Below are 16732 nucleotides of genomic sequence, written 5' to 3'. Positions count from 1 at the left end.
TGTTTATTTATGATCGCATCGTGAACGCATCGTGTCTGCAGGTAGTGCAATATCATTATCGTTACGAAAGTGTGTTTTAGCACTTTGCAACCCCTGCCTTCGTTACGCCGCGGCGCCGCGCGTACCGCGGCTCTCGGAGAGGCTGCGGACATAGCGCGGACGACAGCTTCGCGGCGCGGCGCGGCGCGGCGGCCGGCGTTCCGCGATAAGCAGTGCAAATTTGACGTTGCACTCCGTTGCCAAGAGGCAGATAACAATTTACGCGTTAATATATTAGCCGACGTGCGACGACGTATCTTTACGAGGGCGTGCGGCGCAAACATTTCCAACTAAGACTTTGACAGCGCAAACGCTGTTGGTATAATGGTCATTAACCCCGCAGCCCCGGGTATACGCGGCTTAAGGTATAAAGGGTTGCGTCGCTCATCCCGCCCGATTACTCCGTTGTGAGAATCTCGGCGCTATGGAAGTGACGCATACGCTCGTCGTGTACCTTCTCGTCGGTTTGAGCACGCTGTTGGTGCACGCCGAGAAGAACGCCGGGGGAGTCACCGAAACAACGATCACCGAGGACCAGCAAAAGGTGTACGACGAATGCCGGAATCCGGACTACAAAAAATACGTCAAATGTTTAATGAGGCCGAAGAGGCACGGTCATCACACAGGCCACGGAGACGGACTGCCGGAAACTGGTAGATCAACTAAATCGCTATAACAATCGAGATAAACATGGGAATTCGCGTGCCGCTCGGAAGCCTCCGTTCAAACATATTATGCAACTGCAGCTGTTGCACGATCACTTAGAGAGATAAACCGTCGTATTAAATTAAAATTACTGGAACTTTTATAACGTAGCAGACGCAGTTGCGCAACGCGGTTAGTCATTAGCGCGGCTTTCAAGTACGGTGGATAAGTATAAGCGATACCGCGACGGCCTTTATTGTTATTCACTTAATTATACTTGGCTATCTACATGCTGTATACTAGCTAAGTGCCGTACATTTTGTTCGCGTCACAAAGAAAATTGTGCCGTACTGCCGCAGGCGATAAGCAATAAAATTCTGCAGATGCCGCTCACTGTCTGGAAACGTGTCTAAAAAAGTGCGATCATCACTTGGATCACGATTGCGAAAAGAAATGTGGCTACTGCACGAAGAGAACCAGGCATAGACATCAGATCATTACGGAATACGAGACGGAATGCGAATCGGGAAACTGCGGTTCAGCTGACGGCGGGTTAAGGACTACTAACATAACGACGAATATCGGCATTAACAATATCATTAATCCTTTTGGAGGCGTTAATGGTACTGGAATCAATATTTTTGACAATCGTACTGGACCCGGAGGCTGCTGTCGTGAGTTAAAATCTCTATTTATTAATATAAAATCTAATTTATATAACTTCCCTAAAATGCGACAAAGAGTATTTTAATAAAATTGGGCTCATTTCCGACAGCGCCCGGTCGTCCTTGCTACCCTGGTACTCCTCCTTGCTACCCTGGTACCCCTGGCACTCCTCCTGGTATCCCTGGTATCCCTGGTATCCCCGGTGTCCCCGGTATCCCTGGTATCCCCGGTATCTCCGGTACTGGACTCGTATCATCGATTCCTATAGTACCTCAAATCTCGTTAGTTCCGCAAATTACATACGGAGTAGGAATCGGAACTGCAGGTGGGTGCGCGTACAATCAGTGGCTTTGCATTCAACAAACTGGCGTCCAAGGAGTACAGGTAGACATATTGTATCGAGTCAGAAGTGTATCCTTTATATATTAAAAGACAATATATAATCGTAGTTTCCAAGTGTGCAGCCTGACTGCTCGGGATGCGGCCATCCTGTCTTGCGTTACAAGTGTGATGTAAATTGTTACGCAACTTACACCAACACAGCAACTAAATCACCTTGTAGGAGCCCGGAATGCGTTGGTGGTGAGCGTTTATTATTAACTCGTTAATCAATACCATAAAACTATCATTAATCAATATCAATATCATAAAACTATCATTAATCAATATACCAATATCATAAAACTATCATTAATCAATGCCAATTATCATCAATTCTTTTTTGTCCGTAATCAATAGCGTTGACATCTCTACTTTTATTTACGCGCGTTACGCAAACGTAATATTATTTTATATTTTAGGTTCCGCGTAAAAATATCTCGGATCAAGGATCAAGGGCACAATTTTAGGAACGGAGAATATTTTATTGATCGCTCGTATTGTTTATATTTATGCAATCTATAGCTCACGCTAACAGTGGTGGACTCGATCAGAGATTTTGTAGCCGTGAAGTAGCCATAGATTTACAATAAAACAATCCCTCACGTACTATTCGCCGAAATAATTACTTATGTAACGATCAGTTTCGCAACATTAACTTATGAAATAAAGGCAATATTATTTTTTTTTTATAAATATATATATATATATCCTATATATATTCCGTATCTTATCCTATATACATAATCCCGTATTTTCCATATCGTATAGATATCTCTAATATTCTAATGATTTGTGTTAGTGTGATTAAATTAATTATCAATTTAATGATATATCGTACTGTTCTAACTTTAGTTGAGACTGCGTTTTAAAATCGTTAGTAACGGTGGGCGTGGTTTGTTAGGGCGAAGAATTGTACATAAAATTCACGCGAATAATATTAGGCTATATACCAAGACCCAATCCTGACCGTAAAGACGTTTTCTCTAATTGATCGTACATCATATCGATCCTGTCTCATCTATTATTATTGTTCCTTTTATAAAGATCTTGTTTCGATCACGTCCACGTTGAAATATCGTTGGTGAATTATGTTGGTCAGTTGTGATGTAGAAAAGAGTATAGATACTGGTAAGAGCGCGGCCATGTACATATGGTTGCCATTCTCCTGGCGCAATACAAAGACTTTCCGTCGCGATTAAATAATAACGATTAAAATTATTTAGAAATAAATTAAGTTATATATTCTTTCTCTTAGCCGAATGTGGAACCATGAGAATCGAAAATCTGTAACAAATATGAAACAGTTTAAAAAAAATTGTCTGCAGATTTATTATTTCGACATATGGCTAGAAGTAGCGTTAGAACGTGATGTATGTAATGCATGTAAATAAATGAATAGTCGAATTGAAATCACAGACGCGATTGCAAAATTTGTCTTGCGTTATGCGTAACGTATCGACAACCGTTAGCACGCTGGTCGCCGGCATCGACTGCGTCGCGTGGACAAGCGATGTGCTTTCGAACCCCTACGGACAAACGAGTGCGAGAAGGCTCCGTCAGGTGTCAAAGCGGGAACAGGTGCTGGAAACGTAGAGCCACAATATTCAGGTGCATCGTGGCGAAAGACTGTGACATTACAACGTTTACGAGAAGGTTGAGCGCAAAACGAACGGAACTGTTTATTTTTTATTCGCATTTTTCATCGTGCCATCAAAGCGGGATGTTGAAAGAGATTTTCTTCGAGACGATCAACGATACGAGAACGAGAAATATTCGTTTTTCATAGAATATTACTTTGACTGATACTCGTGTAGGTAAAAAAAAATGTTAAATGATTATCTGCTCAGTCTGTTGAGGGAAGTATAGGTACACGGTATGAGTAAGTGGCGAGTAATTTAATTTGTTTTTTGTTTTTGTCAGAAAATTATTTAACATTTTTTCTACGAGCCGAAATAACAACTTAAAAGCAATCGGTATTTACGATAATTACTCGATCACTTTATCATTATCGCGTTCGCACGTACTTCGAGAGGAGATTCCAACGCGAGTCCGAGCCGCCCAGACAAAAAATACTTGCAGACGTGAACCTATTACCTGCCTTTCGCAATGCACCAGCTTCGATAAGGTTGGATAGCGAAAGTACTTGTAGCATCCCGAACAGGCGCAGCGTGGGAATAGCAACTTGTTTCTCCTACTACCATTTTTCTCTCAATTCCGAGGCGTGGATGGATCCCTTTCTAAGAGAGTTAAGTGCGTCGTTAGCATGGTTCTTGCCATGTTCCGCGGATAACACGACGAGGATAAAAAATTTTAATGCACCAGGGGAAAGGAAAACGCGGTTTTCCATCGGTCGATTTTAGCGCGCGTTAAATGTAGTCCGTCTTTCTTCGCATCTGCAAAAACGTCAGCGTAAAAGTATCGTTGCAACATAGAAAGTTGCAAGAAGACGGATACAAAATTAATTATAAACGTCACAGTTGACTCTTTCGTATAGAATGTGTAATAAAATATTCGATTGTTGTAAAGCCGAGGCGCTTACGTTCACTGGTCGGCATTGAAAACGTCATATCGGAGGAGACCCGGAAGTAATATTCTACGAGGGAGTATTTCACGCGAGGAAAACATGTAAACGCAATATTTTACCGGCATCGATAGGTACATACACAACCCGAACAACTATACGCTAGGCGGACTTGCCCTTAAGCGACGCCTTCCATCGTTATTGTATTGTTAGAGGAGACAGCTAGTCCGTACGTACACACGATGCCGTCACCGTATACGTTACGTTGTGCCACGCCAGTTTCTCGAATGATAAGAATGCCGCGTTTCCCCGTGGCGAACTCACGGGCCGGACAGCGTGGGCCGTCTTGCCTCCGAACAATCAAATTTACTGCGAGCGCGCAGAGGATTGTTCCTGTTATTTCAGCCCACTCCTGCGTCAGCGTTCGCCAATCAATTTCTTCTTTCGTTTTCGAAATTCTTTTAAAAACGACCTCTCTATGGCTACAGTCCATTTGCTACGAATGCTTTGAAGCGTTCTTCTTCTTCTTCTTCTTTCTTCATTGAAAGAAAGGAGAAGAAGAATACTTCGAAGCATTTGTAGCGTTAAGTGGACCGTAGCCTGTATTGGGAAAGATCTCTAATTTGTTTGTTCTTGAAAAAAATAATTAATACTGTGTGCATAGAAAAGATGAGAGTTATAGAACGTTATGACTTATTTAAGGAAGACATTTTATAGTCTATATTGTAACCAAGTACTGAGGAAGTATATTCCTCGCTTCCTTTCTTTTTTTCGATCTACACCTGGCGTGAGGCTTATCAAGCGCATGACGACGGACCACCCACGGATATGTGTATCGAAACCCAGGTGGAATCATTAGAGCGAAAGATCGGCGCGTATAGCAGACCGCTAACATCCGTCGGTTGGTGTATCAAAAAGTCATATACCGTCAAGCTGTCAAGTTTCGCTCTATACAATATATATTTTTTTAATAACTCTCCGTCTATTCTCTGTGTGTACTTTGCGTAAAAGGATTGAAGGGTACGCCGCATGATATTGCGCCAACAATACGCTGCCCCCCTCTATCTCACCCTCCCCCCCATAAAGAACATTAAATTTTCACGGTTTGTGAACTTATTTCCCTGTAAGGCTCGCAGGGTGCCCGAAGACGCCCCTCGAAGTCGCGCGGCGCGTGCCATCGAGCTCGAATGAGGCTTCCAATTAACTCGAGCACATGTCATCCGCGCGGGTCGACTTCCTGCGGTTAAGAATTTTGCCGGAACACACTGGGCAAAATGTTAAATTAGTGGAGCGTGCGAAGTAGGGAAATAAGACAAAGACAAAAATATATAGAGATCTTACAAGCTTATCTAACATCTTCGCGCATTTCTGGTCTTTCGCGCGGAACTCTACGTAAAAACAGTTATGTAATCTTTGTACAAGGCTGAATTTATGTAGCGCATCCGATAGCCCGGATAGCTAATCGATTATTTACACAAGGTCCGTCGGTGGTCGCATCAAGATCGTCATCGGTTGAATAATTCGAGGAGTCGCTGGCCCGTAAAATGACTACCCCACCGTGGGCATCGTCGAGAGCGAAGTGGAAGTTCGTTGGGGACGACGGCCCACAGTCAAGGGTTAGCAAAAGTCCGTTACAGTTATTCCTTGAAGCAATCGTTCAGTCGGGGAGCACTAATGAAATGACCGGTAATCGATTTGAACGATGTTACACGCACGTACACCCCGCGTGTCACATTTTAAGCTCGATGCAATCGAAATTTTCAAACACAATCTTTTTCGAACAGTTATTCAAAATACGAGCTAAGTACTAATTTTAAGTGCCTAGAAATTCGGATTATAGTTTTAACTTTTACTGTCCACGAGATACATATGACTCACGAACGTTATTCTTCTATTATACATATTTATGAGTTATATTTATACTAATATGTCGATGAGTCACGCGCGCGATCATATAATTTAAAATAATTAAAAAAAATCGAAATTGAGTACGTCGTATTCAAATGGAAAACATCGGCAATATGAGGGAGCCAAAATGAACGGAGCAGTAGGCGTGTTAAATCAGAAACGTGAGCTTTACATGGATAAATACGCATACTTTTAAACTTGTGATAAGATGCGGGCGATCATTAAGGCACTTCTCCCATTGAAAAATGCATTTCGTTATGAAGCTATTACGGATCCGTCGTGATCATTTTGCAAACGATCAGCTTCATTTGTCGTTGTCCGTTTTAACTATTTGCGTCTCGGAGGGTCGCTCATTTTCCTTAATTGCACGGCGCGACGGTACATTTAATTAGCTTTCTGATTGAGCCGATGAGAACAACAACCGCGCGTAACAGCGGGACATAATGATGGCTGCTGGATATTACAGCTGGGGGGAAGGGGGGAACGGTTGCTTTATAGATCCTGGTTCTACATATTGCTTATCGTTCGCCGATTGCTAAATAAGTCGGCGCCGACGTCGGCGTGGATTTTTTTCCTTTTCGATGTCGATTTTAATTTATTCAAGGAAGGTAGCCCACGATCCGGTCAATCCCGAGTCCGGTACTATTGTTAATTTCATTCGACAGGGTCGCTCGTAGGATCCGGTACGCATACTCTTTTTCAGTGAGGTAACTCGGTTTCGATATGTGACAAATAAAAAGAACAACTTCCGATTTTTTTTTATACGTATACCTTCGGAAAGTCTTCCCGAAAGAATAGCTTCCCAAAAGTAGTCTTCCAAATCGGCTTTACTGCACTGTTAAATTCGTAGTGTCAAATTATAACTCAATTTCAGTCGTTTTAACCATTCCTAGGTCTCCATTGCTCCTACTCAATATGTGGTTAATTTATTTAAAACAATATCAATTTAATTAAACAAGTTAAAATAATAAATTTTGACACATATGGTAATTAAAAATAACAAAATGTTATTTAACTCAAACACGGCATTGGTTTAAATTTTACCCTTCAATATTTAACAGTCTACCATGATGTAAGCGATCAGCACTTTTTTGGCCATCTCGTGACTCAACGCTCTATATAGTCTATATATTGTACACGCGACATCGAGGTATACAGTGTGTCCACGCTTTTAGCATTAATTTATCGTCTGTTTGATCACATGTGAGATTAGTGAGAAATGCGTGGGCCACGTCGAGGTGTTCCTTAAACGCCAGTGTTTCGTAGTCTACTAGCACAGCCTACGTTTTTAGATCAGCGCTTCTGGAGGACGCGCGACATGTACTGGGTGTTCGATTCGCCGGTGTACGTCGGCTTTTTTTCTGTAACGAGAGAAGTCGGATTTTCTTCCCGACTGTAACGCCGGACACCCTCCGTCCGTAACGCCGCTCGCTCGTTTTTCTCATCTCGCCAGTAGCCATGGCGGATTACAAGATGAGTCTATGGTGTATAGGAATCGCATAGAGAGAGCGCTTTTTGCTCGGCTCAAGGCCTCGGCGCGAGAGATGTGAATGAATCTAGAACCTGTTTCTCCCCACAGGTTCTTCTCACACTTGCCCGACTTCTTCGCACGTAGTCGAGCGATACGCGATAATTTTACTGAAAATAGCGCGTTACCAGCGCTTTTTATCGCGCCCGGACTTAGTCTACGTTGTAGCACAACGTTCCTCGTTGTTTCGTCAGCATTTTAAGGAACCGCAACCTTTTCTTTTCTTTTATCTCCATCGAACGCGCGGTCATGAAGTTGTTATCACAGCTCTGTCGAAACGGGCTGCAAGTTAACGGGGCTCAAGGTCGGTTAGACAAAGGATAAGAGCGGCGCTCTTATCGTTGGTGTTACCACCGTTATCGCGGAGCATTATCATTAATATAAATTATTAAGGGGAAAGAAACGGAGAGACGAATAAAGAGAGGGGGAGAGGTAAAGGGATCATGCAGCTCCCCGTGCAGGTAGCGCCACAGGCAATCGGTGCTCTCGTGATACCGGCAGTTTCGAGCGAGTCCTGCCGGTGAGCGTTCGTACGGGCCGAGCGAGCGGCGGGGCTTCTTTCCCTCTCGTCGAGAGTGGCCGAGACCGGTGGCGGATATCGGTGCATCGTTCCTCGGAGTTGCCTCGCGTCGCCTCCAAAGCGCGAGCGTGCGATACGGACGGCCGTGTAGCAGTGTCGTCGACCGTTTTGCTCGTCGGCGCGGTTTCCGGGTTCGCGGGCGCGCGGGTAAAATTAAGATCGGACTTCGGAGATCGGATCGCGGGAGCCGATGACGCACCGTTTCATCCGCGGGACCACGTTCGCGCGGTCGAGAAGCAATAACGTCCTTTGATCGAAGGCAAGTCTCCGCACATTTGTCACGGTATACCTTTGTCTCTTTGTTTTTTTCTCTCGCATCCGCTTTACCTTCTATCTCGCCATTGATAATTAATGATAGTCGCACACGCACACCTCTAGGCTCTTCAATATCTCTTCTCGATAAATGTTACGTTAAATTGACTAACGAAGCTTTTCCTACTTTGTCCGAATTAATAATTTAATAATTCTTACAGTTGTATAATTGTGCGGAAAATTAATCGCTTTTGAGCTGTACAATATTGGAGCGCTTCGTCTGTTCTTCATTGGTTTACATTCAGCCGTGCTTAATGCTTACTAGATATCAACAGATGCTTCCTCAGAGGACATTGACGTACACAAACGTCATGTACACAGCCAGTTCCGCATAAATTAGAGCTCCGACACATTAATCTTCCAGTACAGTATATGTATACACAAGTCACGTATTTATACGATGCTACACAGTTACACCAGAAACTGCCGGCTTTTGTGATTTGACTAGAGATTTCGTTATTGATAAATCTACTGTAATAAATTCTCTCTCTCTCTCTGCAATACAAATTACGGAACCGTGGACCCGAAAACAAACGTTAGTTCAGCTAAGAGTTAAGTCAGAACAGCTTCTGTCGCGACGCTCTCGATCGTTCGATCGTCTATCTATCCAAATTACAAATTGCACAAAACGCTGAAAAAAAATTGAAAATTTGGAACACCGCAATTCTTAATTCATACAGCTGTTGTAAAAAGGAATGTACTGAAACTTTTCGCGATTATCTTAAATTTGAATATTCGTCCAATTCAATTTTCGAAGAGTAGGATGAATGATGAATTAAAGTTAACAAGTAAAAGTACAGTAAAAGTGAATAAATTTACGTTAATTGCATTATACTCTCAAAGCTCGCTTTTTACTTTACTCGTTAATTTCATTATCGAGTTAATCCTTATCTAGTTACTTATACACTTATTTGAAACAATGTTAATTTGTTGTCACGGATAGTAACTAACTGGTTATTTATGAGCTTTACTTCATTTAGAGTTAAATATAAAAAAAAATCACATTGACATAAAAAGAAATTGGTATCAAGTCACTACGATGACCGCGATGCATAAATCCAAAAATATATATGCGAGTATTCTTCGGATCGCAGTTAAAAACCCATGTGGTAAATAAGTATGCAATTTCATTTAATTATTATTATTTGCATTAATATCATATTATGGACGAAGGTCAAGGTTTTCTAGGTCATCCTAGGCATTATTAATGACGTATCATTATATTTTTTCCCATAATACTTGAGCGAATACCTGAATAACGTTAACCCTTTCACTGTGGCAATGATCCGTGACCAAGAAGCGCCGATACCTTGATGTTCACGGTATATCGAATACATACGCCAAGTGCATATACGCGGAATAAATCGTACTACTAACGCTGCGCATCGCGCACCATATCGTTAATATCGTTACATCGTGCGTAACGATATTACATATTCGCGCCTTCAAACGGCACACATTATACAAACGATAAGTACTCTACAAATCGATACGAGCATCGTATCCCGAATAAAGCAGTAGATATGATAACGCGTCGATGTGATAACGTTCGAATCGTACATTATAAATGCGGCAAAATCTATGGCAAATATATATTTTTTTTCTAGTAACACCGAGCATCGCTTGCGGCGGAGCTTTATAACGTCGCAAGTCACGCGTAACCCATTTCGCTCGATCGTATCGACAATGTAGTTAATACAAACAACGTAATTAACTGTCAGATGTATACGCAGCGCGCTATGTATGCACCGCGAACTCACCTATTTCAAGAGATAACGGTATAAGATCGTAAGCGGTGCGCGAGATGCATTACAGTTATGCAGTACGCCCGCTTTATTCTATCGGATTAAACACGCCCCTTTCAATACTTTGACGGACAACCGGGAAATGCGGTATTAAATAAGTGTGTAGGTATTTATAAAATGATTCTTATATAGAGAGTATCCAGAAATTTCACCTTGATATCCGATGAATATGTATTAACGCACTATACTCTATAAAATTTTAATCGGGAAGATAATAGCGCTTTCAAATGAGTTTTCTACCCCTCGTACGAAAGTGCAGGGGTGTGCAGGTGCATGCATTTTTACCCTCCACACAGTACTCATGATTATATGCACTTATATCAACCCATCTATTTCGTGCGTCGCGAAGAGAAATTTAATATTGCACACCGGCTTCTCTCGAACGAATTTTTCCCTATTACTTCCCTACTTGTAGTTTAAATGTGCCGAGAAAATGCATAAAAATGTATCCAGTCAAGGTACGTGGCTCTATTGCAAGTGCATCTGCATCAGCTAATGAAATAAATTGATTCTGAGTCTCCCTGACTATGGTGATTATCGATCGACCCTCGACTTTTTTTTATCAAATCGACAAGGTGTTCGGAAAAAGATCTGTCTGCGTTATTCGCGTAGCGAATGTGTGCCAGACCGGCGCGGTTCGAGGACACGCGGCCTCGGGGCCGATAGTTTTACTTTCTACGAGACGCTGTTCGGTGAAGAGCAAAAAAAATAACAGGATGGGAGGGATACGGCAATTTTCGGGAGAGGAGAGAAAAGAGAGAAAGAGATCTGTCGAACGACCGAGATATTTGCCGCATTTTACGTCGGTGCGTGACACCGATTTCGTTCCTCCTGCGACCGAGCTGTCGAATCGAACACTTGTATCCTTCAGATCCGAGAACTTAGTCGAACCATATTGAGAACCGGATTTTGAACCAGACCCTCTAGCTAGGCGTATATATAAAAAAAAAGAGCTGTAGTTAGCGGTCGCACGTTATTATACAGAGCTATACGTATAATCGATGAAATGATGAGGGTGATGGGTAGCTGTTGTCCCTCGTTCGCAAGGACAATGGACATCTGCTCCCTGGCACGTACCGCGCGTTTCCCGAAAGGCACGGCAGGTTCCCATGGTTGAGAGTCAGGTGTGCCTAACAGCGCAGACGTGAAAGCGCGAGCCCTGCAAAGAGCATATCAGACACCCGCATCTCTCTCTCTCTCTCTCTCTCTCTCTCTCTCTCTCTCTCTCTCTCTCTCTCTTTCTATTTCTGTGTATATACGTTTGTATATAACTGACTTTATACAAATCCCGTATTTAAGCAAATAGCATACACTTTTCAGGCTAACGATGCAGAACCGTTAAACCTCCTGCGTTGTTGAAAACGTAGTTTTACAGTGACTAGTTCCTGTTAGAGTACACGGGATTATTTCGCGTTTATTGGCGAAATATATTTGTGCGGGTTGTTAATTTTACGTTCCATATTTGGTAGCTTCGAATTGGGAAAATGAAGAGGCTGTGTCGTAATCCGAGTCCAAATTAGGACTTCGCTCTGGCTCCGCTATGCTAACAGCTTCGACTCACTGTTACTTGGTAACAGTTCGATGTAATACTTTCGCATTAATAAAACCTGGAAAAAATATATATAATTATTTTATTTGCGAGAATTATAAAGTATAATCGGCTTAAAAAAGCGTAACGATTCTATTTGCTTAACTTAATAATTAAGAACTTAACTTACACTTTTACAATTGTATAGATACACAGATACAAATATGTTAATTTTGCCAGAATGAAGAGTTTTGTTCGACCGTAAAGCCAGGTAGATCCTCGCTGTCCGTACTCGTCGAATTTATAATCGCCTAGATCGTACCGAAGATATCAACCGTTATCTTAGTCTCTTCCAGATATACTCTCGACCAATGCTCTCAGCTTAAGTTTCCGTAGCTTGAGTTTACGCAGACGCATTCTCTCGTAAACAATAGCGAGATAATAGTACAATAACGTTTTACTTATTTATTTTTTAAACTTCTGTTGCACATTAAAAATTTTATCAATTACCAACACGTCGTGGTCAATACTCTTATTCATTTTTTTTTTATCACCAGTCCCTCCGCCGAGCAACATTAAAATGTTTAAACTTAATTACATCCGTTCAATAGACGTGAGAGACAACTCTTAATGGAACAAATCTCGCGTGGAAGAGGAGATGCAGTGCAAATGCGATGCGAAAAAAAAGAAACGAGGAATAGGAGGAAGAGAACGTGTAAACGGGTTCATTGTCCGATTACCTACCTGCGATGCTCTCCTCGCAGTTCATTTTGCTCCTTTTTTTTTATTCAAAAAACGCGGAACACACATATGGGCGAGCGACAGATGTACATACGCGACGGCGACCGTTTTGTGGACGAGGGCTGACGTCACCCGACGACAAACCTTTCAAGGAAGTCCGAGGCTGTCTCGCGAAGCCTCCACCTTTCCCTTCCACGTTTCTCTCCTTTCTTTGCTCTTTTCTTACTCTATACCTACAGGGTGTTCCGTAGAAATTACCGTAGCCGATACCGTAGGATCTTTAAATTTCAGATGTGTTTCTCTCGGTCTAATTTTCAACATTATGACCACTAACTATAAATGGGATATGCTAAAGGAAAAAAAAAGAAAGGAAAAAATAATAGTTATGCGGCTGTTAGAACATGTAATTATTAACTGCGAAATTTATTACTTGTACATAGAAAAAAAATTATGTTATATTAACAGAATTAGTCTAATTGGAAACAATCTTGTTAATTCAATACGTCATGCTCTTGTTTTAATAAAATAAGTATTTATCTCATCAATACCGTTCTTGAATTAACAAGATTATTGCCAATTAGATCTCATGCTGTTATTGCTGTTGATACAACATTATTTTTTCCGTGTACATCTCCGCCTGTTTGAAACATCTTCCGATCATGTGCTATGATTTATGTTATAGTTAGTTAATAATTTTATTTGCAGCATACCCTCACGATGCGTCTATTCAAACGTTACACAGCTGATACGAGTCCGCAGCTCGTTTCGGCTGTGCCTATATCTCAAGACGTTGCGGCTGCGAATAATGCCGAAAGCAATACGTCTGAAAGATCGGAGAAGAAATTGAAGGCGGACGACAGATTGGAAGGTATACTTCCAGTCAAAGAAGACACCGACACGCCGAAAGAACCGACGGACCCTTCTATCCTGACTCGTAAAGGTAGGACTGCAATAAGACACTCGTGACATCGCGGTAACGTGCGTGTAAAACTTCTCGCAACATACCTATCCGTATTTGATATCGCTTTGTTCTTGTCTGTAATAAGCAGTAGCAAAGTTAAGGTTAATCTTGATTGACATCTTAAAATTGATTGCACCTTTGCCCCCCCCCCTCCCTCCACTCGAAAGGAATTTCCACGTGGGGACGGAAGATGGGTCGACGATGGGATCAAATGAAGAGGTCGGACAGCTCCGAATTGCTTTCGGTGCCGCGACGGCGACGACGGTGGAGCCCGCATCGGAAAAGCGGCTACGATGAAATCTCGAGCGAGAAAGAAAACGTAACGTCAACGTAACATATAACAGTTAGCTTAACCCGCGTTAGCTTCGTGCTAAGACGCGAATAAAACTTTCTTTTCGAGAAATATTACCATGAATAATCAACATTTTTTAGGGAAATAGCGAACTCCCGAAACCAAAGAGAATTCCCAGAGTAGAATCGTTGAGAAATCTCTTCAGAACCGGTGGCGATCATTCTCTTAACGGCAAGAGTTCTACGAGAAGCGCGACGATCCAGGAGGAGGATGCAGTTGTCAATGTTAGCCATTGCCCGATGGGGAAGACCCTCAGCGAAGGTGCGATCAAGAAGCTCCCATTTCGAGGTATTTACGCAGAGAATTTCGACGATCGCGAGGTCACTGAAATCAATCGGGAAATGTTCCGCCAAAAGAAATTGCAACTGAGTCGCAGCATACAGGATCTGCAGGAGCAACAGCGACTGTTGGATTACATACTCAAGAATCACGAGAGCCTGAAGCCGCGTCAGGGTGACGCGTCCGCGAGAGAAACGTTGGAGAACGTTGGAACGAGCGCGAGTCCGAAATCTTTGGGGGAGACGAAAAGTGAGACCCCGACGCGAACGCCTGATCATCATCAGTCTGCCGGTAACGCGACTGTCAACGAAGCTAAAGGAAATTCGTGTCCCCAAGGATCATCTGCCGGCTCGCTGACCGGTCTGGAAGATCTGCTGAGCAATCTGCGCATAGGTTGCGACGAAAGCGGCTACGATTCGGACAGTACGCGAGCCGGCGCGGACTCGCCGGACAGCGAAAAATCGGCGGTGCCTCCCTTGTTGAAGCCGCGCAGTTTCTCGATAACATCGGACGATTATCGCGGTATTGACTTATCTCTACTCGAGGGTTCGCAGAAAAAACACGCAAGTACCGTGACCGAATCACGTTCGTCGGAAACGTGCGATTCGAAGATCGAGAAGGTCAACGCCGCCGATGCCGCTGTCGATGTCGCGGCGAACAATTCTTCCTTCAATGAGTCGAACGCAACCCAATCCACCGTGTTAATGTCGGAGGAGGACGACACGGACAGCTGCGACGAGGATACTTTTGCCGATTTTCCGGAATACCGACCGGATTTAACGAAAGTTTATTCTAAGACGGAAGCGGATCTCTTGCCAAAGTCTCGCGAGGCTCTAACGAAAGCAACGACCGCGACATCCGTTCTGCTCGGTGAGGATTTAACGAAACTCCACGTGACAGACCGTAACGATCTCAGCGTTACACCGCAATGTGACGATGCTGATGCGCGTGGCACCGATGATGTCAAAATAAAAGTCGATTCCGACGAGAGGAAACTTTGTGTAACGCCGGAAAGTCATGTTAACGTATCCCAGATGGCTAAATTTCAAAATTTACTGAAGGACAAGAAGTCTAAAAATCGAAAATGCTCAAGTCCAAGTGTACTGCACCTCTTGGACCACGCGGCGTCCCCGTGCAAGGACACTCCACCGGCTAACAAAATCCATTCCTTATCTGACGCAATAACTAATCCTTTACGATACTATAGCCCAAAGAGATCGCGTTCCACTCTAGAACTCGACACGTTAGACGTGCCGAGAAACGCGGCGAAGAAGGTGTCCTCGGTTCCTATCGCTTCCATTATTAAGCCTGTCACTGCCGCTAACAAGATCCTAGTACGACGTGAATTGAAGACGATGAAGCTGACGGTGAGCCACGCGGCGGGTCTCGGTATTTCGGTCGAACGGTGCGAGGCGGCCAGGCCATTCTACGTGATCGCCAAGATGGATCCCAACGGCGAAGCGGCCAAGTCGAGGCAATTCCGCATCGGCGACGAGATCGTTCGTGTCTGCGGGCGTAGGATACGCGGCATGTCGATGGCGGAGGCGCGAAACGCCTTGCGGAGTTGCGTTGGCACGGTCGAGCTGCAAATCGCGAGAGAACCGATTCCGTCTTTCGGCGAGGAAATCGGCGACACGTGGGGCAACGCCTTGACGCGAACGCGAAGCGATCCCGACGCGTGGATCTCGAAGAACAAAAGACTTGAATTGTCAGTTCCGTCCGACGATACGTTATCTTCAACGAACGCCCGAATCCACCGCGCCGTTGACGACGCGACTGTTAGTTTCCAAAAGATGACGGGTATGAAGAAGTTCCAGGTCGTGAGGAAACGAAGCGCAGAGGCGCCCCCCGTTCGACGAGGGTCCAGCTTATCTATCGATCTCTTAACGATCATATTGGAAAAGGGCGCGCCGAAGAAATTGGGTTTTTCCATCGTCGGCGGCGTGGACAGCAATAAAGGACGCATGGGTATCTTTGTGAAGGATATTATGCTCGGTGGACAAGCTGCGGAAGAAGGTATCGTATTTTTTTTTTTGCAGCGAAGCATTAGTGTGCCATAAGGTTTACCATAGAATGTGAAATTAATAAATTAAAATACAAAACATAAAAAAAGATACAACGTAAAATAATATAAAAGGGAAACAATGTCTGCAGCAGTTTACCTGTAATGTTAAAGGTACTCTGAGAGTGGGAGACGAAATATTAGCAATCAATGGCTCCTCGTTGGATGGACTGACGCACGCCAAGGCGTTACAGATGTTCAAGAGCGCCAAAGCTGGGAACTTGATACTTCACGTCGCCCGAAGAGATCCAACGCATAAACGGTTGTGTCACGCAAGCCATGCAGTTTAGATTAATATTTAATTATTAACACGGTTAGTTGTTGTGCTTTGCTCTATTAACGATCACTGACCCCATTCACAATCTTTCTTTGCCTCTTGCTTTTAGCGTCGTTAAATGATTGTAATTAATATCATGTAAGTATA

The 16732-nt window shown here is 43.4% G+C and overlaps 2 protein-coding genes across 4 annotated transcripts in view; both read left to right on the top strand.

Moving 5' to 3' along the window:
- The window catches only part of LOC139808562 (uncharacterized), an 84760-nt gene that overhangs the window by 66972 nt on the left and 1056 nt on the right, over positions 1 to 16732 (top strand). The window contains exons 1-5 of one of the 2 annotated variants that reach the window (XM_071770673.1): positions 6990 to 8527; positions 13360 to 13594; positions 13783 to 13934; positions 14048 to 16262; positions 16423 to 16570. In XM_071770673.1, coding sequence (XP_071626774.1) covers positions 13372 to 13594; positions 13783 to 13934; positions 14048 to 16262; positions 16423 to 16570 — 2738 coding nt within the window. In that variant the 5' untranslated portion in view covers positions 6990 to 8527; positions 13360 to 13371. Of the gene's footprint in view, positions 1 to 6989; positions 8528 to 13359; positions 13595 to 13782; positions 13935 to 14047; positions 16263 to 16422; positions 16571 to 16732 lie in introns of those variants that run through there. The other variant, XM_071770672.1, reaches the window with a different exon arrangement.
- Positions 211 to 2424, top strand: LOC139808583 (uncharacterized). 2 transcript variants are annotated; one of them, XR_011730903.1, is made up of 5 exons: positions 211 to 692; positions 1068 to 1358; positions 1460 to 1734; positions 1783 to 1932; positions 2151 to 2424. XR_011730903.1 is itself a non-coding variant. In XM_071770722.1 (5 exons), exons 1-5 carry the CDS (start codon positions 464 to 466, stop codon positions 2159 to 2161), a joined length of 939 nt encoding a protein of 312 aa, XP_071626823.1. In that variant the 5' UTR covers positions 237 to 463; the 3' UTR covers positions 2162 to 2424. The 2 variants fall into 2 exon arrangements, 1 of the variants encoding a protein (XP_071626823.1); XM_071770722.1 differs by having other exon boundaries at positions 237 to 692; positions 1800 to 1932.

Source organism: Temnothorax longispinosus, chromosome 2 (assembly GCF_030848805.1).
Source record: "Temnothorax longispinosus isolate EJ_2023e chromosome 2, Tlon_JGU_v1, whole genome shotgun sequence".
Taxonomy (NCBI): Eukaryota; Metazoa; Arthropoda; class Insecta; order Hymenoptera; family Formicidae; genus Temnothorax; species Temnothorax longispinosus.
Note: the sequence above shows the minus strand (reverse complement) of the source record. Positions and strands in the feature narration are given on the sequence as shown.

Excerpts from the sequence above, each read along its gene's own strand:
- LOC139808583 (XM_071770722.1), top strand. The coding sequence starts at position 464 with ATGGAAGTGACGCATACGCTCGTCGTGTACCTTCTCGTCGGTTTGAGC. Across the intron at positions 693-1,067 it reads AGACGGACTGCCGGAAACTG|ATGCCGCTCACTGTCTGGAA; the intron begins GTAGATCAACTA and ends AAAATTCTGCAG. Across the intron at positions 1,735-1,799 it reads CTGGCGTCCAAGGAGTACAG|TTTCCAAGTGTGCAGCCTGA; the intron begins GTAGACATATTG and ends ATATAATCGTAG.